The following is a 27,284-nucleotide window of genomic DNA, read 5'->3' on the forward strand; positions in this document are numbered from 1 at the left end:
TACTGTACTATCTGTGCACCATACCAGTACCCACCTGCAGCGGCGAAGGCATGATGTCAATCTTGATTGGGGGCATGGAGGGGACAGTGTGGATGACAGGGGCTGCTGTGCCGTACAGGGTGGTGGGGTGAGCAGGGTGAGGGCTGGGCAACACAGCGCTGTAGGCTGGGGGCACTGGGGCCATCTGCCTCTGGAGCAGCTGCAGGATGACGTGGATGTCTGCAGTCATCCGAGTCTCCAGTCTGGGAAGGGCCAAGGATGGAGGCAGGATGGGAGAGGAAAAACCATAGATAAATAAAATCAATCATTGCTTCCTCTGTGATCTCTCTCAATCCTTTCTTGGTCTTCCTTCATTATTTATTTTTGCTTCTTCTCCAATTATTATCTTCCTTTACCTGTCTGGAAATCCTCTCCTCTCCTCACAATTCCTGTCTAAAGATCCCTTTTGCTGTGCTCTCCTCACTTTTCCTCTTCTCTCCTCTCATCATTTCCCTCCTCCTCTTCTCTCCTCACTTTTACCCTCTTCTCTCCTCTCCTCACTTTTACCCTCTTCTCTTCTCTCCTCTCCTCACTTTTACCCTCTTCTCTTCTCTCCTCTCCTCACTTTTACCCTCTTCTCTTCTCTCCTCATTTTTCCTCTCCTCTTCTCTCCTCTCCTCATTTTTCCTCTCCTCTTCTCTCCTCACTTTTCCCCTCCTCTTCTCTCCTCACTTTTCTTCTCCTCTTCTCTATACCTGTGGAGCTGGGACTGTAGCAGCTCCACTCTGGACTCCAGTTCACTGGGCCTGTCCTCTGCACAGGGAGGAGGGTGGTAGGTGCCCCTCACTGAGGAGCAGCGCTGCTGGGGATCTGACAACTGACTGGTCCTCCGGTCAGGCCAATACCCATACACCCCTGGGCCTGGCATGTTGATGGGGGCTGCGGCTGGGATGTAGAGAAATAGCAGAGATGCCTGTGTGAATGCTTTGAGGCAGGTTATAACATAGTCCAGTCCACTGATCTTAGTTAGTTCATGCGTAATACTGTGTATCTATATCTCAGTCTCTCTCTACCTGTGTACTGGTGACTTCCTCGGTCCAGGGGCGGCCCCATGCCAGCTGAGGGTCCGCTGGGGGGCAGCAGGCTGACCACAGCAGGGGGGTAGTCATCGGTGTCGTCCCCGGAGGGGTACAGCTCTGCTTTGCTATGTCCCAGAGGCTTCATCTCATCGTCACTGGACTGGGAGCAGGCGCTGGCGCTGCTACACATGCCCTCCCAGTGGGAGCTTGTGTCAGGGCCGTTGTGGTTCCCCAAAGGACACGACTGGTCTGGAAACGAGTCCTCACGGTCCATGCCGTCTACACACAGCCAGGACAGGTACAATGACCACCACAACTTTATACATATCATTGATAGTAACACTACTTTTAACAATGTATAAGAAACCCATGAAGACATAATGAGTAGATCCACACACACTCACCAGGCCGGTTTCTCCTGCGTCGTGGCCGCGGCCGTCGATATCCACATTCAGAGTCCTCACTGGGAGTTGCCTGGTTTATTCTATCTACCTAATACACATCAGCTTCAGTAATTCAACAAAAAACAACTCACACTTTACAACACATTACACATACATCATTAAAATCATCAGGTTTATACACACTAAATATTCAAGAAGTAATGTTTTTGCATACAGTTTTGCCTAACTAAAACTCATTGAACTTGTGTTAAGCTCTCTTTATGACTAAGGGCTGGTTTCCCGGACACAGATTAAGACTAGTCCTGGGCTAAAAAGCACTTTCAAAGTAGATTCTCCATTGAGAATGCTTTTTAGTCCAAGACTACACAATCCATGTCCAGGAAACCGGCTCAACATGAACAGTATCTATTTGTGGTTTGAGAGAGTGCTCTCTGTCCCCCTCTCATGGTAGACTCACATCCCGGAGGTTGAAGGTGATCTCCAGGTTGGTCCAGAAGCAGTCGGAGAAGTCTGGGTACATGTCCAGCACCTCCAGCAGGTCGTCCCTCAGGATCCTATGGAGGTCACAGTAGGTCAAAGCCCTGACGTCCGCACTGGACTTCCCTGGACGCCCAAAAAGATAGATGGGCTCCCCGAAGATATCATTCTTACCTACAGAGAGAAAGAGAGAGAGCGAGAGAATGGAGAGATGAGAGGTTGAAAGGTGTGACACAGGTGAAGAGGAAAAGGAGGTGAATAGAGTGACAATGGAGAAAGCAATGTTTGAACACAAAGATAATTGGACAACATAAGCATTAAAAACATTCATAAGCTCACTCACATACACCGCCAGGGGGAGTGAAAGCCTTTCTATACAAGACTAACCTGATAGATATTTTCTTCTGGATTATTTCTGGATTTTTCAGAGATAGAGTAGAACAACAACACTAATGCTCTACATTATTCCAGTTAGGCCTGACTTTGTGTCCACTTAAATGCAGAGGGGAGACTAATCAAAATGAGACAGGCTAGCATAGAGAGCGTGGGTCTGAGCAATCGGGCGATCTGTAATCAATGACACTGTGAAATGGAAGTGGAGCCGTGCCCAAACACCTCTGGCTAAACAGCACACCAGAACACAGCAGTGTGTGTGTGAGAGAGTGAGTGAGTGAAAGAGAGAGAGAGAGAGAGAGAGAGAGAGAGAGAGAGAGAGAGAGAGAGACAGAGAGACAGACAGACAGAGAATGTACCAAACCACAAGCTTGAATGGGAAGAACGAGGGGAAGACTTAAGAAAGAAGGAGAGGCTACCCAGTAACCACCATCACCCTTCAGCCTACCCAGTAACCACCACCACCCTTCAGCCTAACCAGTAACCACCATCACCCTTCAGCCTAACCAGTAACCACCATCACCCTTCAGCCTAACCAGTAACCACCATCACCCTTCAGCCTAACCAGTAACCACCATCACCCTTCAGCCTAACCAGTAACCACCATCACCCTTCAGCCTAACCAGTAACCACCATCACCCTTCAGCCTAACCAGTAACCACCATCACCCTTCAGCCTAACCAGTAACCACCATCACCCTTCAGCCTACCCAGTAACCACCATCACCTTTCAGCCTAACCAGTAACCACCATCACCCTTCAGCCTACCCAGTAACCACCATCACCCTTCAGCCTAACCAGTAACCACCATCACCCTTCAGCCTACCCAGTAACCACCATCACCCTTCAGCCTAACCAGTAACCACCATCACCCTTCAGCCTAACCAGTAACCACCATCACCCTTCAGCCTAACCAGTAACCACCATCACCCTTCAGCCTAACCAGTAACCACCATCACCCTTCAGCCTAACCAGTAACCACCATCACCCTTCAGCCTACCCAGTAACCACCATCACCTTTCAGCCTAACCAGTAACCACCATCACCCTTCAGCCTACCCAGTAACCACCATCACCCTTCAGCCTAACCAGTAACCACCATCACCCTTCAGCCTACCCAGTAACCACCATCACCCTTCAGCCTAACCAGTAACCACCATCACCCTTCAGCCTAACCAGTAACCACCATCACCCTTCAGCCTAACCAGTAACCACCATCACCCTTCAGCCTAACCAGTAACCACCATCACCCTTCAGCCTAACCAGTAACCACCATCACCCTTCAGCCTACCCAGTAACCACCATCACCTTTCAGCCTAACCAGTAACCACCATCACCCTTCAGCCTACCCAGTAACCACCATCACCCTTCAGCCTAACCAGTAACCACCATCACCCTTCAGCCTAACCAGTAACCACCATCACCCTTCAGCCTAACCAGTAACCACCATCACCCTTCAGCCTACCCAGTAACCACCATCACCCTTCAGCCTACCTAGTATCCACCATCACCCTTTAGCCTACACAGTAACCACCATCACCCTTCAGCCTACCTAGTATCCACCATCACCCTTCAGCCTACCCAGTAACCACCACCACCCTTCAGCCTACCCAGTAACCACCACCACCCTTCAGCCTACCCAGTAACCACTACCACCCTTCAGCCTACCCAGTAACCACCATCACCCTTCAGCCTACCCAGTAACCACCACCACCCTTCAGCCTACCCAGTAACCACCACCACCACCCTTCAGCCTACCCAGTAACCACCTTCACCCTTCAGCCTACCCAGTAACCACCATCACCCTTCAGCCTACTCAGTAACCACCATCACCCTTCAGCCTACCCAGTAACCACTATCACCCTTCAGCCTACCCAGTAACCACCATCACCCTTCAGCCTACTCAGTAACCACCATCACCCTTCAGCCTACCCAGTAACCACTATCACCCTTCAGCCTACCCAGTAACCACTATCACCCTTCAGCCTAACCAGTAACCACTATCACCCTTCAGCCTACCCAGTATGGCCACCACCACGTCATCTCTCAGAATCTCTATGGACCCTCTGGAGATGAAGTAGAGAGCTGAGAGGACATCTCCCATGTGGACCAGGGTGTCGCCTGGAGGGGCGTGGGTGGTCTTAAACCTCATGGCTAGCGCCCGCAGACAGCCCTTACTGGCCCCCTTGAAGGCCCTGCAGTTCTGGAGCAGGCAGCGGTTCAGGTGGAGACAGATATCAGCCTGCAGACACTCAGGGAAACCCTTCAGCACCTAGAGAGAGGAAGGGAGAAATGGGAGAGGGAGAAAGAGAGACAGGGAGAGATGTTTCAGTTGATGCTCACTATTGACTGAGGGGACACATGCACAGACACAGACACACATTGTGTCTATGTGATTGTTCAGATTGAATTGACAGGCGTGCTCTCTGCTACGTCATGTTCCTGTGGTGTTAGAGGCCCAATGCTTTTCTCTTCTCTGCAAGCAGCAGGACACACTATCTATCTACTAACACATAGGATATGACGCACATCATTTCGTGTGGGTATGGATGTGTGTGTGTGTGTGTGTTTGGCTGTATATGAATGTGTGTTAGAGAGTTACTCACAGCGTTCATGTCGATGCCATTGGTATAGGACCAGGCATGTTGGAAGTATTCCTCCAGTCTCTGGCGTAGTCCCTCTGGGATCTGGTGGAAACGGATGAACTCTTTGACACGCAGCATCTGGGTGTGGTAACGGGCCGTGCCGGAGTACAGCCTCTGGATGATAGCCGATACGTTACCAAAGATACTGGCATACATCAGAGCTACAGGAGATGACACAGAGACATGTCAGAGACATCCAGCTAAAATGATAGGTGGTACTACATTTAAAGCAATGCAGCAACGCATATGAACACTCTCGACACACAGGCACCCCACAGACACAGACACACACTGGTGACGTACTCACAGCCAATAAGCATGATGCAGATGGAGAAGATCTTCTCAGGGTTGGTGTTGGGGGAAACGTTGCCGAAGCCCACGCTGGTCAAGCTGCTGAAGGTAAAGTAAAGCGCTGTGACGTATTTATCCTTGGTGGAGGGGCCAGAGGCAGGGTCTGTGTCGTTGTATGGTTTACCAATCTGTTCAGCCAGGTTGTCCAGCCAGCCGATCTTCATGCCTCCGATGCGGGCCGAGTTGGTGCGCTCCGCGTTGCCGATGGCGTACCAGATACAGGCCAGCCAATGGGCGATGAGGGCAAAGGTGCACATGAGGAGGAAGAGAACGGCGGCGCCGTACTCTGAGTAGCGGTCCAGCTTTCGCGCCACGCGCACCAATCGCAGCAGCCGAGCAGTCTTCAGCAAGCCAATCAGAGTGGTCGTCTGGGGCTAAGAGGAGAGAGGTTTTGAGAGAGACTTTGTTGAATTTATACACAGACCAACTCTGCAAAAAAAGGACCAATACTACACATAGATTAAAATGATCCCCCTTCTCCTCCCTCCATCTCACCTCATCGGAGGCAGAGCGGAATATGAGCAGGTCAAAGGGGATGGCCGCCACTATATCAATGAGGAACCAGCCTTTGAAGTAGTGCTGGGCAATGCGGCCCGGGTGGCTGACCACCTCGTCATTGTGATTGACATATGTGGTCCGGAAGTTGATGAGAATGTCCACGATAAACATGACGTCCACCACCAGGTCCACCACGTTGAGGGGGTTGCAGGTGTAGCCACAGGAGCGCCGGAGCTCGTCCTCCACCTCGTTGAGCAGGAAGGCAGCAGAGTAGGGGGTGAAGACGGCCGTGTAGATGACCAGCAAGAGGATGACCCAGTCCCACACCGCCTTGAAGGGACTGTAGTGGAGGATGGTCCACTTGTGGATGCGAGGCGCCTGGAGCTTGTACTCTGGCAGGACGTCAGCCCCCAGGGACAGTACCTAGAAGGGGAGAGGACAGAGAGGGTCAGAGAGTCCTGCTGAATCTAGATTAATCATGGGCAGTAAAAGTGAATCAGAATTTAACCTGAATATCTTCACAATGGCCCCTCACCATCCTGCTGAAAAGGCCTTGATTAGAACCCCAATAATATCACATGATAAGCCAAACAGCCTTAGCAAAATGGAAAGCTGTATAAGAAATGGGAAAGAAAGTGGGAAAGAGAGTGAGTCATGTCAGAAAATTGTGCAGAGAAACCCGAGGGATGGGGGTTCAGGCAACTAGAGCAGAAGACAGTTTCAGAAGAGAGGAACAGAACAGGACCTGATATTGTCTTTGTTGTGCCCTTTGGGGGAAGAAAGGGGAGGAACTGTGTTGTGTCTACCTACGGTGTCTGACACCGCGGGCCTCCAACCTCCTCAGCACAACTAGAACAGCAGCAAAAAAACACACAAAAAAACTCCATTAGCTGTTCAAGCACTGTTACAAATCAATCAGAGTTAATGTGTAGTCCAGAGTGAGACACAAAGAGGGAGAAGTAGTGTGTGTGTGTGTGTGTGTGTGTGTGTGTGTGTGTGTGTGTGTGTGTGTGTGTAATGCAATGCAATGAGTGTAAATGTTCACACAAACATCCCTCAGTCTCACAGCAAACCATCATGTTGTCATGAAGACTATACTGTGCTGGAGTATAAGCAATATCTGTCCCAAAGGACACTGTAGAAGCCAATGTCACAGCTTTTCACAAGACAAATATCTACATGGTTGACGGTAGGTCTGATTTCTGAGTGTTCCACACAGTTCAACACTGTCAGTACAGCCAAATAGGAACCAAATATAATGACCATGTAATAACCAGTATGTAAATCATAGATGCAAATTCAAATATAGGGAGGACTTTAGTGGTTGTGTTGTCATAGCAACAGCACAGACCATAATATTACTTCAAAATTAAATATGATCCTCACACCATCATCGAAACCACAGTATCTGAATTGACAACAATAACCCAAGAGATCACACTCACATAGACCACTTCAATCAGTCTGACCCTACTGCTCCTACTAACCGGTACAACGATGAGAGCCTCCATTCCCAGGAGCTCCAGTCTATCTTGGTCCCGACCACATCAGCAGCAGGAGGAGGAAGAGGAGCACGACACCCTGGTCCCCCTCAAAGTCCCCAGCAGCCCACCCTGTCTCCCCTGGAACAGATATGTTCTCTCCTGCTCCATCCTAGCCCGCTATGTCCACACAATGCCCCAGACCAGCTACCCAGTGTCCCAGTGCCTATGTGACCAGCTCTAACGGACCCTCTCTGGCTGCCTGGCTGTCAGTGCCCATCTCCCCCGCCCCACCCCGCTCACTGGCCTTTTAAAAGACCCTGCTGCAGCTCACCTGCCACACCATGTGACCCCCTTCACTGTCCCTCGGCCAATGGAAGAGCAGGGTAAATGCCCTAATTTACATGCAAATCGACAGGGATTGTTGCAGAGAGCTGGGTGATTTTGGTTCATTTTCACTAACACCTTGTGTGAGTGTGTGCGTAGGAGGGCAGTATTGGTCAAAACTGTCTGTGTGCTTGACGTAGTGGTCAGAGTTAGTCTGAAAGTGCTCTTCTGACACTAAGGAGCATGTGCTTGTGATCCACCACTCTGACATACGTAGGCAGTGGTAGAAAAAGTACCCAATTGTCATACTTGAGTAAAAGTAAAGATACCTTAATAGAAAATGACTCAAGTAAAAGTGAAAGCCACCCAGTAAAATAGTACTTGAGTAAAAGTCTAAAAGTATTTGGTTTTAAATATACTTAAGTATCAAAAGTAAATGTAATTGCTAAAATATACTTAAGTATCAAAAGTACAAGTACAATTATACATCTTTTCAAATTCCTTATATAAAGCAAACCAGGCGGCACCATTTTCTTGTTTTTTAAATTTACGGATAGCCAGGGGCATGCTCCAACACTCAGACATAATTTACAAATGAAGCATGTGTTTAGTGAGCCCGCCAGATCAGAGGCAGTAGGGATGACCAGGGATGTTCTCTAGATAAGTGTGTGAATTAGACCATTTTCCTGTCCTGCTAACCATTCAAAATGTAATGAGTACTTTTAGGTGTCAGAGAAAATGTACATAATTTTCTTTAGGAATGTAGTTTAGTAAAAGTAAAAGTATTCAAAAATATAAATATTAAAGTGATGTACAGAGAAAATTTCAGGTTTGCTGAGCGCAAACTTGAACATTGTGAAACTGCTGTGCAAATTCCAGCACTGAGGCTGTACCCGCTTTAAGTTAGTTTTAACAGTGGTCAAGTAGGCTACTGTGGCTATTTGATCATAATGTAGGCCTACCAGAGTGGCCTACCATCAAAAACAATGGAGAAAATGCATCCCATAACATTTTAACATGGAAATAGCTGCTCTATCGTTCAGCCTACAGTAGCAGCCAATGTGTGGTGTTCAATGTATGCCTACATTCCATGAGACTTTTGAAAAACATGCAGGACTTGACATTAACCTGTTTATCCACTTGTCCTTCAGACAAGGAGGTGACTGAAAATGTTGTTGTGTTGTTTGATGCAAGAAACCACTTTACAAAATAAAATGCATGATTATTCCCGTACCATTATTATAGAGAATCAGACAAATTATGCTACCCTCTGCCTATTGGCTACTTAGCTTATGCAAGCCTGTCTCAAAATACACCACTACCCCTTTAAGACGAAAAAAAAGCTCTTTACCTGACTCGCTCTCCAAATATGTCTAGAAATGTACACGTTTTGTGCTCTTGTAGGAAGCAATCCCTCCCCTATTGCTGACTACAAATGATCTATAACTGGGCTAATAACTCACTAACTAGCAAAGGATATGAACAAAATGTGCACACGTGGCTACATGCAGCTCTCGCTTTGATCTCAAAACAAGCGCATCTACTCACGACCGCTCATGCTGTAAACACAGTCCAGTTCAAAGTAAATGGCACAGATCCATATATGGCAATGGTCTATTTGCATATAGGCCTACTGCAGCTCTGATTGTTTATGCCGCACCGGTCTGTGTAGAGTACGGGCTGAGTAGTGCGTGTCAATGCAATAGAATCCTACTCCGATGTGTTCTGCCTACAACAAAATACCTTGCATTGTTCGTTTTGTTTCGGTATGTTGCATTGAAAGTGGCTAATGTTGCGTTGATTCGATCACAGTAAAGGGAACCATTGATAGTGGTAACAGGGAAAACTCTAGAACAGTGGTCACCAACCTTTTCTGAGTCAAGTTCACTTTTGAGTCAAAATGCAAGCCGAGATCTACCGCTCAGATTTTTTTTAACATGACTTAAAAAATTTAAGCCTATGCAACATTAACCAATTAAAAACAGTACTGTAGCAATGAGGTTTGTGCAGTAAGCTATAGGCCCAATACATTATCACCGCTTTGATTGAATTGCCTTGCCGATGCATTGTTGTTCGGGCCATTTTTAAAATTATATTTCAAAATTTGAGGTAGGCTATATGATCACACCAGTAATAGATATGTTGTTGTATTACTTGTGAAGCACAGCTGAGTGAGCATACATTTAAATAATTAGCTTTTTATTTTTATTTTACTGGGCTGATGGTGCCTGCATCTGATGGTCAGTCTCAGCGGAGGGAGAGAGCAGAAGACTGAGGGTCCGCCTCTCAACATCCCTACGCTCTCCCTTTCCTCCACTGACACTGACCAAAAAGGGACACCGTCTTCCAGCTGATGGCGAAACTCGAGTCGCACCGCATTATTTTTGCCTCATGCACAAATTCATGTTGTTACTCCTATGAACAGAGAATGTGAAATATTCCTCGATATTAAAAAAGACCCAAGCCGCTAATAATAACAATGCAAGCCTATAGATACACTTTCCTACTCATTCATTACTGCTGCAGTGCTTGTTGTAGTGCTAAGTGGAAATAGGAAGAAGGCGCATTTTATGGTTTTAAAAATGTTGAATACAAAGTGCTGAGTAAGAACTTAAACATGAACTCACTCATAAAAACAGCATCTCTTTGTGCTATTCATTGACAGTCTCTCTCTAGTCATGGTTTTAAACGTTTTGAAATCTCACAGTATCAACTTTGCTGCAGACACGGTCATCCGAGCCATCCGATTGGCCAGAGGTAGGCCTATAGTGCACTTGATGAAATGGTTCAAAATGGAAACAGTTCGCCTGAATCGGGTGCACTTACTGCCAACAAGTATTATTTTATTTTTTTACAGAAATAGGAATACCTTGGAGATCGACCAGTCGATCGCGATCGACCGATTTGTGACCACTGCTCTAGAAAGTTGAGTGAAGTTAAATATCGTGCTTCTCTCTTTGGGCTGATATTTCTGCACTGGCTCATCCTGCTTTGCATGTATAGTTTGCATAACTATGAACATAGCCATGGTGACAAAATAATCTGTAATAACACACGGCGTTACCATAGTGCCCTTGCTACCAATCCTCTCCAATGTCCCTACTTACAGGTACATTAAATGTGGCATGTTCAGTGCTACAAGGTTTTTGCCCTACTAAATAACCTGAAAGTACAAGATGAAAGCTTCCTATGACAACTTCCATCTCTTTCCAGAACATCTGACCTCTCTCAACCCACAGCTTTGATGCTTAAATGGAAACGATTTTCAGACTCAAAGGAAGAGAACAAACCTGTTGGGATAAACTCCCCTCATACAATCAGTCCTAGAGGTGATAAAATGACACCACATGGTTTGCCATCTATCTATCTATTCCCATTCAGACTACATACTGCCCACTTACCGCTCTATGACCCAACTCTCAACCAGTACAGGGGGTGCTGCTCCAGTAGTCAGTAAACTAATCTAATACAGGGAATAGTAGGCCTGAGCTTTAATTAAATGGATTGTTCAGTTAATGCATTTCTTACGCTGGAAAAACAATTGGAAATGACAAACCAAAACGATTGACTGAAGACCGAGGATGTCAAAATGCACTGCAGAATCTCTCATAGCAGAGCATTTGAAGTACTGTACAGATGTAGGATCTTAATTTGAGCCAGTTTGCTACAGCAGGAAAATAATTCTGCAGCAACAGGAAATGTGAATTATTATGTGGATTATAATTCATGGACATTTTTGTAGGGGTTGATACATTTTTCGTAAAGAAAATCAAGTCTGACATTTCAAAGTGGAAACTACAAACTTCAGATGCCTTTTTAAACCTCAAATACACAAGTTTTACATTTCCTGCAACAGGGTGATCAAATGAAGATCCTACACCTGGAGTACTGTTTGCTACATACCGTATGAAAGGAGACCTGACTGCTGGGGGCTGCTTCTTCGTAGGGGACTACATAGGGCTCAGGACCTTGGGCCTCTTTACTCTGCGACCAATGTTTGTTGCTAAATGAGGGTTGTTATTCCACTTGTCACTGTGCTCTCTTTCTCTGACAGATGTGCTCTCGGACCAACGATCAGGATTCTCCCCTTGAGGGCTGAATTTAACATCTAACATGATGAACCTGTGGGAGCCAGTTGAGGGAGGGGCAGTGTGTGTGTGTGTTACCCAGATTCACTCATCTGGGTAATTTCAGATTATTGACATAATTTCCAGTCCTGTTTCATAATGACTGAATAAGATCCAAGCCATCTGCACTGCAATGTTTTACCCAAACCACACAGGGCTTATAACAGCTAATAGTCCTTATTGGAAAATACAATGACATCTGATATAGAATACAACAAATACCTTTTTAAAGATGAAAAACAAACGCTAGCTATTTGTAAAGAACATTTAACTACGTTAATATTTCATTAACAATCCTGTCTGAAATTAAAAAAGTTGTTTAGCTCAGCTGGTAGAGCACGGAGCTTGTAACGCCAAGGTAGTGGGTTTGATCCCCGGGACCACCCATACACAAAAAAAAAAAAAATTATGCACGCATGACTGTAAGTCACTTTGGATAAAAGCGTCTGCTAAATGGCATATTATTATTATTTATTATAAACACTTCTAAGGAACTGTTCTCTTTTAAATCTAAATGAAATTTGATTCATACTAATCAAATGAACATGAAAGTGAGTGAACAAATTCCAGAAACAAGTACCCTGGAGCCCACAGAACATCAACATAATTATCACCTATGGAAAAAAGTGGGCGACAAGTGACACAAGACAAATTATGATGACAACAAGATGACATCAGCACTAACAACGACCGTCACAGCCCCTGCCTCACTGTCAATACGGAGGATGTAGCTAGCTAGCCTGCTATGAACCACCAGGTGACTATGAGGGTAAGAGGAGAGGCAGAAAAGGACAGGAGTGAAACAGAAGAAAGAGAAAGAGAAAATCGGGAGCGAGAGAGTAGAGTTGGAGTACTCACTGGTTGGAGTTTCTGTTTGAGGCTCATGTTGAGGAGTGTGGCTGGAAGAGAGGGCGGGAGAGAACTGAGAGAGGGGAACGTTTGTAAACACTGCCCTCCCTCTTACTCTCCCTCTGCAGCCGGCAGCCCAGCCCTCAAAGCTGGAGCCCCGCGGCAACACTGCTGCTAATACAGCATGCCAACACATTCACACACACTCAGACACACACTACCAGTCAAAAGTTTGGACACACCTGCTCATTCCAGGGTTTTTCTTTATTTTTACTATTTTTTACATAGTAGAATAATAGTGAAGACATCAAAACTATGAAATAACACATATGGAATCATGTAGTAACCAGCTTTGCACACTCTTGGCATTCTCTCAACCAGCTTCATGAGCTAGTCACCTGGAATGCATTTCAATTAACAGGTGTGCCTTGTTAAAAGTTAATTTGTGGAATTTCATTCCTTCTTAATGCGTTTGAGTCAATCAGTTGTGTTGTGACAAGGTAGGGGGGTATACAGAAGATAGCCCTATTGGGTAAAAGACCAAGTCCATATTATGGCAAGAACAGCTCAAATAAGCAAAGAGAAACGCCAGTCCATCATTACTTTAAGACATGAAGGTCAGTCAATATGGAACATTTCAAGAACTTTGAAAGTGCAGTCGCAAAAACCATCAAGCGCTATGATGAAACTGGCTCTCACGAGGACCGCCACAGGAAAGGAAGAACCAGTCACCTTTGCTGCAGAGGATAAGTTCATTAGAGTTACCAGCCTCAGAAATTGCAGCCCAAATAAATGATTCACAGAGTTCAAGTAACAGACACATCTCAACATCAACTGTTCAGAGGAGACTGTGGGAATCAGGCCTTCATGGTCGAATTGCTGCAAAGAAACCACTACTAAAGGACACCAATAAGAAGAAGAGACTTGCTTGGGCCAAGAAACACGAACAATGAACATTAGACTGGTGGAAATTTGACATCCCATCTGGTTTGGGCTTAGTGGGACTATAATTTGTTTTTCAACAGGACAATGACCCAACACACCTCCAGGCTGTGTAAGGGCTATTTTACCAAGAAGGAGAGTGATGGAGTGCTGCATCAGATGACCTGGCCTCCACAATCCCCCGACCTCAACCCAATTGAGATGGTTTGGAATGAGTTGGACCGTAGAGTGAAGGAAAAGTAGCCAACAAGTACTCAGCATATGTGGGAACTCCTTCAAGACTGTTGGAAAAGCATTCCAGGTGAAGCTGGTTGAGAGAATGCCAAGAGTGTGCAAAGCTGTCATCAAGGCAAAGGGTGGCTACTTTGAGGAATCTCAAATATAAAATATATTTTAATTTGTTTAACACTTGTTTGGTTACTACATGATTCCATTTGTGTTATTTCATAGTTTTGATGTCTTCACTATTATTCTACCATGTAGAAAATAGTAAAAATAAAGAAAAACCCTTGAATGAGTAGGTGTTATAAAACTTTTGACCAGTAGTATACATACATACACTCAGACACACACTGAGACACACATGCACACAAACCTATAGCTAACACAAACAAATATACGCAGAATCATGAAGCATGTTTTAATTTAGAAAAACATAAACAATACCCGTAGGTAACGTCTGGAGTTATTTTAGTAAGAATTGTTCTACCCTACAGACTTATTCAGAGACAGGGGGCGCAGTAGGGGGAGATGTAGGGTCTGTCTCTCTCACTGACTGTCACTCACCATCTGTCACTCTTCTACGGACCACTGATTGTACAGTCAATCACTTAATGTGCTTCATCTTATGCAGACTAATCAATACCAGCAAAGATCAATGACAGTGATTATTTCCCTCTTTCTGTAAGCGCCAATCGAAATTCAATTATAAAAGAGCGGATTACCAAGAAGCTCAGTTGTGTAACGAGACGTAACCCAGACAAAAGCCTACATGCATTCTGTACTCATAATAGATAAGGTAACTGCCATGATGACTGCTTTTTCAGACCATTTATTTTGACCAATGGACACTTGTTTAGTAGTTACCCACCGTAACGTCCTCTTGCAGTGACCACGATCTGTTTGACCTGAAAACGGACCTTGTGTCCTCAACTCTGCCCCATTATGCCATGGCGGAGATTTCCCTTGTTTAGAACATTCTAGCTCTTCAAACGATACAGGGATACAGTAAGAACAACGTAGAGAGAGGACTGAAGGTGGAGAGAAGGAGAAAGGGAAGGGGAGAACCAGAGAGATAGAGGAGAGAAGATGGAAGAGAATGAGTGATACCTTGTAGACACCAACAGACATAGAGGAGGTAGTGGAGGACCGACAGACAGACAGAGAGACAGAGAGACAGAGAGAGAGAGAGAGAGAGAGAGAGAGAGAGAGAGAGAGAGAGAGAGAGAGAGAGAGAGAGAGAGAGAGAGAGAGAGAGAGAGAGACAATCAGAGAGCGTGTCTAAGCCTCTGCTGCCCTCTACATCCATTAGTACCAGAGGCCAAGGTCATCGTCAGTGTCAGGCCACGTAGAGGGCCGCTCGATACCCCCCTGCCGCCCAATGCCTCCCCTTCCAGCATCACCAGAGCATAGGGCTGTTACGGTGACCGTATTACCACCACACTGGCAGTCACGAGTCATATGACCGCAGTCAAATTCCACGTGACCGTTTAGTCACGGTAACTAGGCTTCTCCAAGCTCTGATGCTGCTGATGGTCATTAGTAGCCAACCAAACTTGCTAACTGCCTGGTACTCAGCACTCTATTGTCCCTCTAATCACTCTGACATCGATGCAAATGTTATCGAAAATCAAATCAAACACTTCATGAGAGCCCATGAGCTCATGTTGCGCAACATTTCTATAGGCTATGCAATTGCGTGAGAAAACAGAGTTTTGATGGCCTCTATTAAAAAGAGGATCCAATCAGGTTTCTATAGGCTAGGCCTACTATATGTATTTATCAACTTTCCTAATATTAAGCACACTGCTTCGCTTTACAACAGGAGTATAGCCTACCTGGCTGGCATGAAAAGGAACCAAGGGAAAAGCGTTTTCCATTCGTTATTTAAGTGCATCGATTACATGTATTTTTTTCCCCCTGCCCCTGTTTCGAGACAGGTGCATGATAATGGTCCATTCTAAACCAAAACAAATTTCACACATACGTTATTTAGTATATGTAAAGATTAAATCAAGAATAGTCTGATGGGTGACAATATTAGCCTATCACTTGTGAATTAAATATTATCACTTGTGAATGATGCCCAGCTTGTAAGGCAAGAAACAGTGCATGCCTTTTTTTTGCGACTTTTTAAAATCATAGTCGCACACCTCATGTAGCCTAGCCCATAGGCCTATATGTTTTGATAAGGTTTGTATCACAACTAAAGTGGCCAAATAACTTCTTAAAATTAAGCACATTAATCCGCTTTATAACCGTGCAGAGCCTAACTGGCATACATAGGCAGCGTGTGAGTTTGGGGAAGCCAATTTTCACCATAAAATAAAGCATTACATGCATAATCGCATTTCCCGTCATTTTCGAAGAACAGTGTTTTCCCGCTAATTGATTGCATTTTGGAACATTTACACTTATAGCCTACTGCCGTGTGCGCATTGCTGCGCTTATAATGTGAAGAAATAGCCGAATAGTTTATCAACATTTTTAGCTAAACGTTCTGATTTGTTGCATCAGCCTCATTGCTTTTAAAAGGTTTTTTGATGCAAGTTGTTGTATTAATTTGGGATCTATCGCATCCGACAACTGTCCCAGAGTATGTTTGGAATATTTATTTATTGCACAGAAGGACAAGTTGACCAATAGAATAGGTACACCTTTGTACTATGGGGGATAGAAGATTGACATAGGCTAGTGCTTTTGCTGTTCGTTAGGCCTACTCATCTTGTTGGCTGACGAAAAGTAGGCTAAACGTGGACAGTTCTAACATCTTCAATATGCGCTTCACAATTTGATAAGAGGGACACGCACAGTTGCGTCCCCGATGTGTCTTCACTTGTAGCCTACTTCTTAGACAAAATGCCTGTGAGAAGTACCCGATCACATGACGAGCATTGGCTAATAAGAATTGAAATATCTGAGAGAGCCATGTGAGTGAGAGGTGTTTGCGGAGCACGGCAGCCGGGAATTATAATTATTATATTCAGCCCAAGGGCACAACGGCCACTTTGGCTGCAAAAGGCATGGATTCTTTAGGGGGCATTACGGCCACACAAGGGGGATGCCGCTGGAAAATTTGAGGCCTGCTTAGAATATTATCAAGTGCTTGTCAAGTCGTGAATGAGAAACTGTGTAAGGTTCTGTATTTATTTTCTTAGTTCACCTTGTATTCTTGAACGTAGCCCTGTCTTTCATTTTTGTTCCTTGATTTCACCTGTGTTAGTTACTCACCTGGTCTCATCAGCTCCTTATTTAGTTCAGTTCTTTCTGTTTGTGCCTTGTGAGGTATTGTTCGTTTTGACTCTACTAAGCCGTTTCCTAGCTCGTTTGTGAGAACCAGTTTTTGCCTTCAGTCCTAATTATGTTTCACCTGCCTGTTTGCCTACCTGTGTATGACCATTGCCTGCCTGTGACCACGATTCCTGCCTTCTGCGCGTGAATCTACACATTTTTCTCCCTGAGTATTCATTACAGAATACCTCACCTAAAACTGAACGAATTCAGCGGAGCTACAGTGGCGCCTAACCTGGCAAGAGGAGCGTATGGAGGTAATCGGCCATCTTCTCTGCCAGCCTATCTCTACTCCTCCGATGCCAGGTATCGTAACCCATAGCCCTCCTTAATTCAGATCCATGCCTGGAAAATATGACGGTTCACCTGGGAAATGTCAGGGATTTCTGATGCAATGCAGCAAATACATTGAGCACAACCCCACTAACTTCGCCACCGACAAGAGCAGGATGGATTTTGTTGTGTCTCTACTCACAGGCAAAGCCCTGGATTGGGCCATCGCCATATGGACTGCCAACAGCACAGAACTCGGATCCGAGACCCATTTCCACACCCTCTTCAAAGAGGTATTCGATCACTCTACTTCCGGTCGTCCTATAGGAGATCTCCACATAGACCTTCAACAAGGACGCAATTCAGCTGCCGATTATGGCGTAATTAACACCTGCCGTGCTCTGCGCGTGAATCTATACCTTTTTCTCCCTGAGTATTCATTACAGACTGATTAAGTGTGTGCAGCCTGCACAAGAAACAAATCAGAGCTCATGACTTTCATGCAACTTTTTTCAAATCATCATTAGACTCCCATCATGCAGCCTTAGAATGTATTAAAAATCTAAACATATAGCCCAACATTTGTATCACACTAAAGTTGCATAAATAACTCTAAACTAAGCATATAGGAGGACCAGTTTCTTTGTTAACCGCTTTACACAGAAGCGGAATAAAACAGAAAATAGAATTTCTATTTTATTAAGCTATGTTCAATTGCATTCTTCATACTATAAAATAATTACAAATAATGTCATGGAATTCTAAGCAAATCTTGTCTACTAACTAGTGTAGCCCACAGCCATATGGCATAGCCATATCAGGGCCTAACATAAGGACAACTCAGAGTATGCTATTCTGTTCTTCTGAAATAGACTACATTTTCTTCATATCATGATTCTTTAGACCTGTTTAATATAAATAATGGACTTATTGTGATGGTGTAGGCTATATTAAATGGATTTATTAGACTTTTTTAAATGTAGATGTTCCAAAGGTCTGCATCAGTGGCTTGTAGGCTATGTGTGGAAAACAGGAGATGCTAAATGTGTTTATGTTAATTAACGGTCAATTACCGTGAGACCGACAGTTATTTGCTTGACTGCCACATCCCTACCAGAGCACCACGTTTCATAACCACCCGCGTTGACCCCTCCCACCCCTGCCAGCAACACACAGACACAAGACCACCAGAGGGCATAGAACAGCTGGAATAATGCTATTACTCACATATAGTCACTGATGAAAGTGGGAAATGATAGTTGGAACGGGAAGTAGAGGGATTTAGTATGTACTGCATGTCTTTACAATAGGGCTCAAGCCCCATACTGTATACCGTGCTCTGACAAATAATAATAATAATTTTCAAAAAAGTATGGGAAAAAAAGTATTCGATCCCCTGCTGATTTTGTACGTTTGCCCACTGACAAAGAAATGATCAGTCTATAATTTTAATGGTAGGTTTATTTGAACAGTGAGAGACAGAATAACAACAAAAAAATCCAGAAAAACGCATGTCAAAAATGTTATAAATTGATTTGCATTTTAATGAGGGAAATAAGTACTTGACCCCCTCTCAATCAGAAAGATTTCTGGCTCCCAGGTGTCTTTTATACAGGTAACGAGCTGAGATTAGGAGCACACTCTTAAAGGGAGTGCTCCTAATCTCAGTTTGTTACCTGTATAAAAGACACCTGTCCACAGAAGCAATCAATCAATCAGATTCCAAACTCTCCACCATGGCCAGGACCAAAGAGCTCTCCAACACAAGGCTGGAATGGGCTACAAGACCATCGCCAAGCAGCCTGGTGAGAAGGTGACAACAGTTGGTGCGATTATTCGCAAATGGAAGAAACACAAAAGAACTGTCAATCTCCCTCGGCCTGGGGCTCCATGCAAGATCTCACCTCGTGGAGTTGCAATGATCATGAGAACGGTGAGGAATCAGCCCAGAACTACACGGGAGGTCATTGTCAATGATCTCAAGGCAGCTGGGACCATAGTCACCAAGAAAACAATTGGTAACACACTACGCCGTGAAGGACTGAAATCCTGCAGCGCCCACAAGGTCCCCCTGCTCAAGAAAGCACATATACAGGCCCGTCTGAAGTTTGCCAATGAACATATGAATGATTCAGAGGAGAACTGGGTGAAAGTGTTGTGGTCAGATGAGACCAAAATGGAGCTCTTTGGCATCAACTCAACTCGCCGTGTTTGGAGGAGGAGGAATGCTGCCTATGACCCCAAGAACACCATCCCCACCGTCAAACATGGAGGTGGAAACATTATGCTTTGGGGGTGTTTTTCTGCTAAGGGGACAGGACAGCTTCACCGCATCAAAGGGACGATGGACGGGTCCATGTACCGTCAAATCTTGGGTGAGAACCATTGAAAATGGGTCGTGATGGGTATTCCAGCATGACAATGACCCAAAACACACGGCCAAGGCAACAAAGGAGTGGCTCAAGAAGAAGCACATTAAGGTCCTGGAGTGGCCTAGCCAGTCAACCTGGTGACCAACTACAAGAAATGTCTGACCTCTGTGATTGCCAACAAGGGTTTTGCCACCAAGTACTGTCACACCCTGGCTCTGGGGACTTTTAAATGTTGAGCCAGGGTGTGTAGTTCTATGTTGTGTTTTCTATGTTTAGTTTCTAGATCGTTTAGATCTATGTTGGCCAGGGTGGATCCCAATCAGAGGCAGCTGTAGCTCGTTGTCTCTGATTGGGGACCATACTTAGGTAGCCTGTTGGCACTAGTGGGTTGTGGGATCTTGTTCCGTGTAAGGTTTGTTGTGTGTACCTTAGGACGTCACGTATCGTTAATTTATTGTCTTTGTTCGTTGTGTTTATTCTATATATAATAAACATGAATGCTTATCACGCTGCGCCTTGGTCCTTCTCGTTCGTCAACGATCGTGACAGAAGATCCCACCAGACCTGGACCAAGCAGTGTGCCGAGGAGGAGCTGAGAGGATGGACTTGGGAGGAGATGAGCGAGAGGCTGGCAAGAAGGAGGGAGGCCCTGATCACGGTGGAGAGACAATCCCCCCAAAAAATTTTTGGGGGGCTCACGGCTTGGACGACGAGGCAGCAGGAGGCCGCGATAGAGCGGTTCCGCTGTTTAGCAGAGGAGGCCACCAGATTAGGGGGGTCATTGGTTCAGAGGGAGCCTGTTCCTGCCCCTCGCACCAAGCCAGTGGTGCGCGTCGCCAGCCCGGTCCGACCTGTTCCTGCCCCTCGCACCAAGCCAGTGGTGCGCGTCGCCAGCCCGGTCCGACCTGTTCCTGTCCCTCGCACAAAGTCAGTGGTGCGCGTCGCCAGCCCGGTCCGACCTGTGCCTGTCCCTCGCACCAAGCCAGTGGTGCGCGTCGCCAGCCCGGCCCCTCCTGTTCCTGCTCCCCGCACCAAGCCAGTGGTGCGCGTCGTCAGCCCAGTCCGGCCCGTTCCTGCTCCCCGCACCAAGCCAGGGGTGCGCGTCATCAGCCAGGTCCGGCCCGTTCTTACTCCCCGCACCAAGCCAGTGGTGCGTGTGTCCAGTCCGGCACGGCCCGTGCCTGTTCCACCGGTGCCTGGTCCGGCACCGGTCAGCTGCTCCACTCCGGAGCCAGAGCAATCCGCTCCACCGGGGTCCAGTCCAGCTCCGGTCAGCGGCTCCACTCCGGAGCCAGAGCAGTTCGATCCACCGTCGTCGGGTCCAGCTCCAGTCAGCGGTTCCAGACCAGACCAGGGGCGCAACAGGGAGGCGGATAATAGGTGGTGGTCACGCCCGGAGCCGGATCCGCCTCCGAGGCGGAATGCCCACCCGGCCCCTACCCTGTTATGTTTAGGTTGCGCGGTCGGAGTCCGCACCTTTGGGGGGGGGGGGGGGGGGGGGGGTTCTGTCACGCCCTGGCTCTGGGGACTCTTAAATGTTGAGCCAGGGTATGTAGTCCTATGTTGTGTTTTCTATGTTTAGTTTCTAGATCGTTTAGATCTATGTTGGCCAGGGTGGTTCCCAATCAGAGGCAGCTGTAGCTCGTTGTCTCTGATTGGGGCCCATACTTAGGTAGCCTGTTGGCACTAGTGGGTTGTGGGATCTTGTTCCGTGTAAGGTTTGTTGTGTGTACCTTAGGACGTCACGTATCGTTAGTGTATTGTCTTTGTTCGTTGTGTTTATTCTATATATAATAAACATGAATGCTTATCACGCTGCGCCTTGGTCCTTCTCGTTCGTCAACGATCGTGACAAGTACTAAGTCATGTTTTTCAGAGGGGTCAAATACTTATTTCCCTCATTAAAATGCAAATCAATTTATAAAATTTTTGACATGCATTTTTCTGGATTTTTTTTGTTGTTATTCTGTCTCTCACTGTTCAAATAAACCTACCATTAAAATTATAGACTGATCATTTCTTTGTCAGTGGGCAAACGTACAAAATCAACAGGGGATCAAATACTTTTTTCCCTCACTGTAAATAAAGTCCACCTGTGTGCAATCTAACTAATTATGTGACTTCTGAAGGTAATTGGTTGCACCAGATCTTATTTAGGGGCTTCACAGCATATGCACGCACCACTCTTCCTTTATTTATTTTTTAGAATTTTTTGAAACAAGTTATTTTTTTTCATTTCACTTCACCAATTTGGACTATTTTGTGTATGTCCATTACATGAAATCCAAATAAAAATCAATTTAATTACAGGTTGTAATGCAACAAAATAGGAAAAACGCCAAGGGGGATGAATACTTTTGCAAGGCACTAATATATATATATATATATTCGTTTCTAAACTGAACAAAAATATAAAACGCAACATGCAACAATTTCAAAGATTTTACTGAGTTACAGTTCATATGAGGAAATCAGTCAATTTAAATAAATAAATTAGGCCCTAATCTACGGATTTCACATAACTGGGAATACAGATATGCAACTGTTGGTCACAGATCCCTTTAAAAAAAAAATGGGCCTCACAATGCTCTCAGGATCTCGTCACTGTATTTTTGTGCATTCAAATTGGCATCGATAAAATGCAATTGTGTTTGTTGTCCGTAGCTTACGCCTGCTCATACCATAACCCCACCGCCACCATGGGGCACTCTGTTCACAACGTTGACATCAGCAAACCGCTCGCCCACATGACGACATACACATGGTCTGCGGTTGTGAGGCCGGTTGGATGTATTGACAAATTCTCTAAAACAACGTTGGAGGTGGCTTATGGTAGATAAATTAACATTCAATTCTCTGGCAACAGGTCTGGTGGACATTCCTGAAGTCAGTATGCCAATTGCACGCTCCCTCAAAATTTGAGACATCTGTGACATTGTGTTGTGTGACAAAACTGCACATCTTAGAGTGGCCTTTTATTGTCCCGAGCACAAGCTTCTTGATATGCCACACCTGTCAGGTGGATAGGTTATCTTTGAACAGGAGAAATGCTCACTAACAGGGATGTAAACAAATTTGTGCACAACATTTTAGAGAAATAAGCTTTTAGTGCGTATGGAATATTTCTGGTATCTTTTATTTCAGCTCATGAAACATGGGACCAACACTTCACACGCTGCGTTTATATTTTCGTTTAGTGTAACATTATCTTATCGAAGTCTAATTATTGATTCTAAAACATTTACTTTTTAGAAAGAAATTGTTGAAATCGTAGAAAGGTACAAGGTTGGGGTAAATTCCATTTCCAATTCCAGTCAATACAGGAATTCACTGAAATTCCAATTCTCTTCAATGCTTTTCAATGAGGACAATTTGGAATTGAAATTTGGTTTACTTAATGAATTGACTGGAATTTAAATGGAATTGACCCCAACCCTGGGAAGGCAACATAATTAGCCTGGAGAAATCCATGTCTCCCGAGTGGCGCAGTGGTCTAAGGCACTGCATCGCAGTGCTAGCTGTGCCACTAGAGATCCTGGTTCGAATCCAGGCTCTGTCATAGTCGGCCGCGACCGGGAGACCCATGGGGCGGCGCGCAATTGGCCCAGGGTAGGGGAGGGAATGGCCGGCAGGGATGTAGCTCAGTTGGTAGAGCATGGCGTTTGCAACGCCAGGGTTGTGGGTTCGATTCCCACGGGGGGCCAGTATGAAAAAAAACACAAAAAAATGTATGCACTCACTAACTGTAAGTCGCTCTGGATAAGGGTGTCTGCTAAATGACAAAAAATATATATATATATAAAAAAATTAAATAAAAAACATTAAAAACAACAAAAAAATTAATAAAAAAATCCAGTCTGATTGTGCTCACATTCCACTCCTTGCCACTCCACGTCATGCCAAACGTGATGATTTCGCCAGGCTAATTATCTTATAGATGTGTGAACTTGTTGGTGAGAGTGATTAAAAATCAAACATCGTAGCTCAGACACTTACTGTATAATTTGAGAGTACGTGTGTGGTATTCATAGTGATCAGCAGCTGAGGGCTCTACCAGGAGCAGGCTTGGAGGAAGTGGAGAGGGGGGCATCTATTAGCCCGATCGGTTTTTCCATTGGTAGTAACTGGAGGCATGCCACATTGCCTCCCATGTGCACCCAGCGAGCAAGGCAGGGGGCATCGACACGACAACCTCAAGAGCTCTCCTCTCACTCAGAGCAATGCTAACATTAGCATTAGCAACAAGTCAAACTGCCCATTCACAAGCTATCAAGTAAATTCTGATGATATAAACACCCGTTATAACACTCAAATGTACTGTCATAAGACATGTATGTTCACTTGACACACACACACACACACACACACACACACACACACACATCTAGTAATACCACAAAAATCCTTAATATTGAGTCATATTGCTCCACTTGTAGTGGACAAGTGAAGTCAGGGCAGGGTTAGTGTGTGGGTTCATCTGGCCAGTGGCCACTGACTGTCCCACAACAGACATGTGGGTCAGTGTGCTACGCAGTGGTGTTGTGGGGTCATCTCACTGTGTTAGTGTTTCCATGACATTACAGGTTATGATGATGTACGCAAACTTAGTGTGATGACAGGTGGGTGTGAGAAGTTCTTCTGCTGGCACAGATGTCACACTATGGAAGGTGAGATCTTTCTTTCACACATACAAACTGTCTTTTCCCCATTCTCCCTCTCACATACATGCAGAGAGACAAGAGCATATAGTACAGTAGTGATGCTAAATAACATCTCCATCCATGTAGCCAACAACATGGTTTCTACAGGAGATAATATCCTCTTATACACTACATGACCAAAAGTATGTGGACACCTGCTCGTTGAACATCTCATTCCAAAATTATGTTCAGCAATATGGAGTTGGTCCCCCCTTTGCTGCTATAACAGCCGCCACTCTTCTGGGAAGGCTTTCCACTAGATGTATGAACATTGCTGCAGGGACTTGCTTCCATTCAGTCACAAGAGCATTAGTGAGGTCGGGCACTGATGTTGGGCGATTAGGCCTGGCTCGCAGTCGGCGTTCCAGTTCATCCTAAAGGTGTTCGATGGGGTTGAGGTAAGGGCTCTGTGCAGGCAAGTCAAGTTTTTTCACACCGTTTTTGACAAACCATTTCTATATGGACCTCGCTTTGTGCACGGGGGCACTGTCATGCTGAAAAAGGAAAGGGCCTTCCCCAAACTGTTGCCACAAAGTTGTAAGCACAGAATCGTCTAGAACAGGGGTGTCAAACGTCCGGCCCGCGGGCCGGATCAGGCCCGCAAACGGGTTTAATCCGGCCCGCGAGATGATTTTGAAAAAATAATAATAATAACAATAAAAAATAAAAATAAAATTGTAAAGTATAAAAATGCGCTGCAATTTTTCAATAAAATAAACTGCTGTTCCAATTGCGTCCACTGGATGGCGCAATAGCAATTGTGTTAAGCAAGCAAACTGTTTATACCGGGGCAGAGCAAGTAGGTCAAGCACGTGCAGCCAATGAGCTACTTTGTTTTGCCCACGATATTTATTACGGCTTCTACTTTTAACATTATGTGCTTTGGCACCCTCATTGCCCCAATATGTCTCTGTCAAAAAAGAGAAAAGTGGACGCAGAGTGCAGAGTGTTCCAAGAAAAATGGTCATCCTATTTATTCACGGAATTGAATGGGAAAGCTGTATGTTTGGTGTGTTCAGAGCATGTTGCAGTGCTGAAAGAATATAACCTTCGTCGCCACTATGTGAGTCTTCATGCCGACAAATATGACAACTTTCAAGGACAGCGGAGATGAGAGAAGGTGAATGAACTGTTGGCGGGTCTGAAGAAACAGCAGTCTGTGTTTACTCACAGCCGAGACATCAGTGACGCTGCAGTGAAAGCTAGCTACCTCATTGCTAATGAAATCGCAGTGGCTTCAAAACCATTTAGTGAGGGTGAATTTGTAAAAACATGCATGATGAAGGCAGCGGAGATTGTGTGCCCTGAAAAGCGGCAGGCTTTTGCAAATATCAGCCTGACAAGAAACACAGTTGCAGACAGGATTTCCGATCTTTCAGTGGATTTGGACAGCCAGTTGAAGCAAAAAGTAAAGTCATTTATTGCGTTTTCGGTTGCAATTGATGAAAGCACGGACATTACAGATGTTGCACAACTGGCCATTTTCATCCGCGGAGTTGATGACACATTGACCGTCACCGAGGAGTTCGTGGAGTTGGTGCCGATGACAGATACAACGACAGCAGCTGATATTTTTACCGCACTCGTCGGCGCGCTGGACAGGGTCGGAGTGGACTGGTCCCGCGCTGTGAGCCTGGCTACAGATGGTGCGCCCTCAATGATCGGGAAAAAAGCAGGCGTTGTGACAAAGTTCAGAGAGAAAGTGCAATCTGCAAATGGAGGACGTGATTTTTTGACTTTTCACTGTATTTTGCACCAGGAGGCTTTGTGTTGCAAGTCATTAAAGATGGATAACGTCATGAAGGTGGTCATCCAAACTGTTAATTTCATCCGATCCAGTAGCCTGAATCACCGTCAGTTTGACAGCCTTCTCAGAGAGAAAGACCACATCTATGGCCTGCCATACCACACTGAGGTAAGATGGTTAAGCCGAGGTGCTGTGCTGAGGCGTTTCTTTGATTTACGAGAAGAAATTGAACAGTTCATGGAAGAAAAGGGCAAACCAGTGTTAGAATTTCATTCCGCAGAATGGATGCAGGACCTTGCATTTATGGTGGATGTTACAGAGCACCTGAATAACTTGAACAAACAGCTGCAAGGGCGCAACAAAGTTGTCACGCAGTATTATGACAGCATACGTTCTTTCAAGTTGAAGCTGTCATTGTGGGAGACACAACTTGCCGGTGGTGATGCAGCTCACTTCCCCTGTCTGAAAAATGTGTGCGCGACCCAACATGTGGCAGACATGAAGCGGTTCAAAGATAAAATAACGGGACTGTTACGGGAGTTTGAGCAACGCTTTCAGATTTATGTTTATATGTTTTTATGTTGATGTGCTATTGTTTTTAATTGATTTTATTTTATTTGTATATTTAACCTATTCTTGACTCTGTGGTTCTTGCACTTGTTTGGGGAACAGGATTTCATTATTTTTATCTACATTTCTGCCTGAGAAATGACACCCTGATATAGTTCTGTGATCTGTGAAACAGTTCTGTTAATCACTGAGGCATTGTGTGTTTGTGTGTTCTTTTTCTTTAGAATTTTCAAATAAACTTGACGTGTTTTATGATTAATAGTGATGTTGTGCTTGTACTATTTTGTTCACACTGTCCTCAGGCTCCAGCTTTATGTTGTATGTTGATCGTATTAAAACAAAGAAAACAATCTGAAGTTGTTGTTTTTAAGTTATATATATATACCATGATTTTTCCGGTCCGGCCCACTTGGGAATAGATTTTCCTCCATGTGGCCCCTGAGCTAAAATGAGTTTGACACCCCTGGTCTAGAATGTCATTGTATGCTGTAGCGTTAAGATTTCCCTTCAGTGGAACTAAGGGGCCTAGACTGAACCATGAAAAACAGCCCCAGACCATTAT

General features: G+C 45.2%; 1 protein-coding gene across 1 annotated transcript in view; it reads right to left on the minus strand.

Annotated features, from left to right (window-relative positions):
- The window catches only part of LOC311149626 (voltage-gated inwardly rectifying potassium channel KCNH6-like), a 48,973-nt gene that overhangs the window by 2,310 nt on the left and 19,379 nt on the right, over positions 1-27,284 (minus strand). Inside the window, exons 7-15 of the mRNA XM_084186815.1 lie at positions 5,822-6,247; positions 5,283-5,700; positions 4,937-5,136; positions 4,350-4,602; positions 1,920-2,113; positions 1,463-1,550; positions 1,053-1,337; positions 735-924; positions 35-242 (exon numbers count right to left, since the gene is read on the minus strand). Of these exons, the coding sequence (XP_084042941.1) occupies positions 35-242; positions 735-924; positions 1,053-1,337; positions 1,463-1,550; positions 1,920-2,113; positions 4,350-4,602; positions 4,937-5,136; positions 5,283-5,700; positions 5,822-6,247 (2,262 nt within the window). The remainder of the gene's footprint in view (positions 1-34; positions 243-734; positions 925-1,052; positions 1,338-1,462; positions 1,551-1,919; positions 2,114-4,349; positions 4,603-4,936; positions 5,137-5,282; positions 5,701-5,821; positions 6,248-27,284) is intronic.

The sequence above is a fragment of the Coregonus lavaretus genome, assembly GCF_964263955.1.
Source record: "Coregonus lavaretus genome assembly, chromosome: 2".
Lineage (NCBI taxonomy): Eukaryota > Metazoa > Chordata > Actinopteri > Salmoniformes > Salmonidae > Coregonus > Coregonus lavaretus.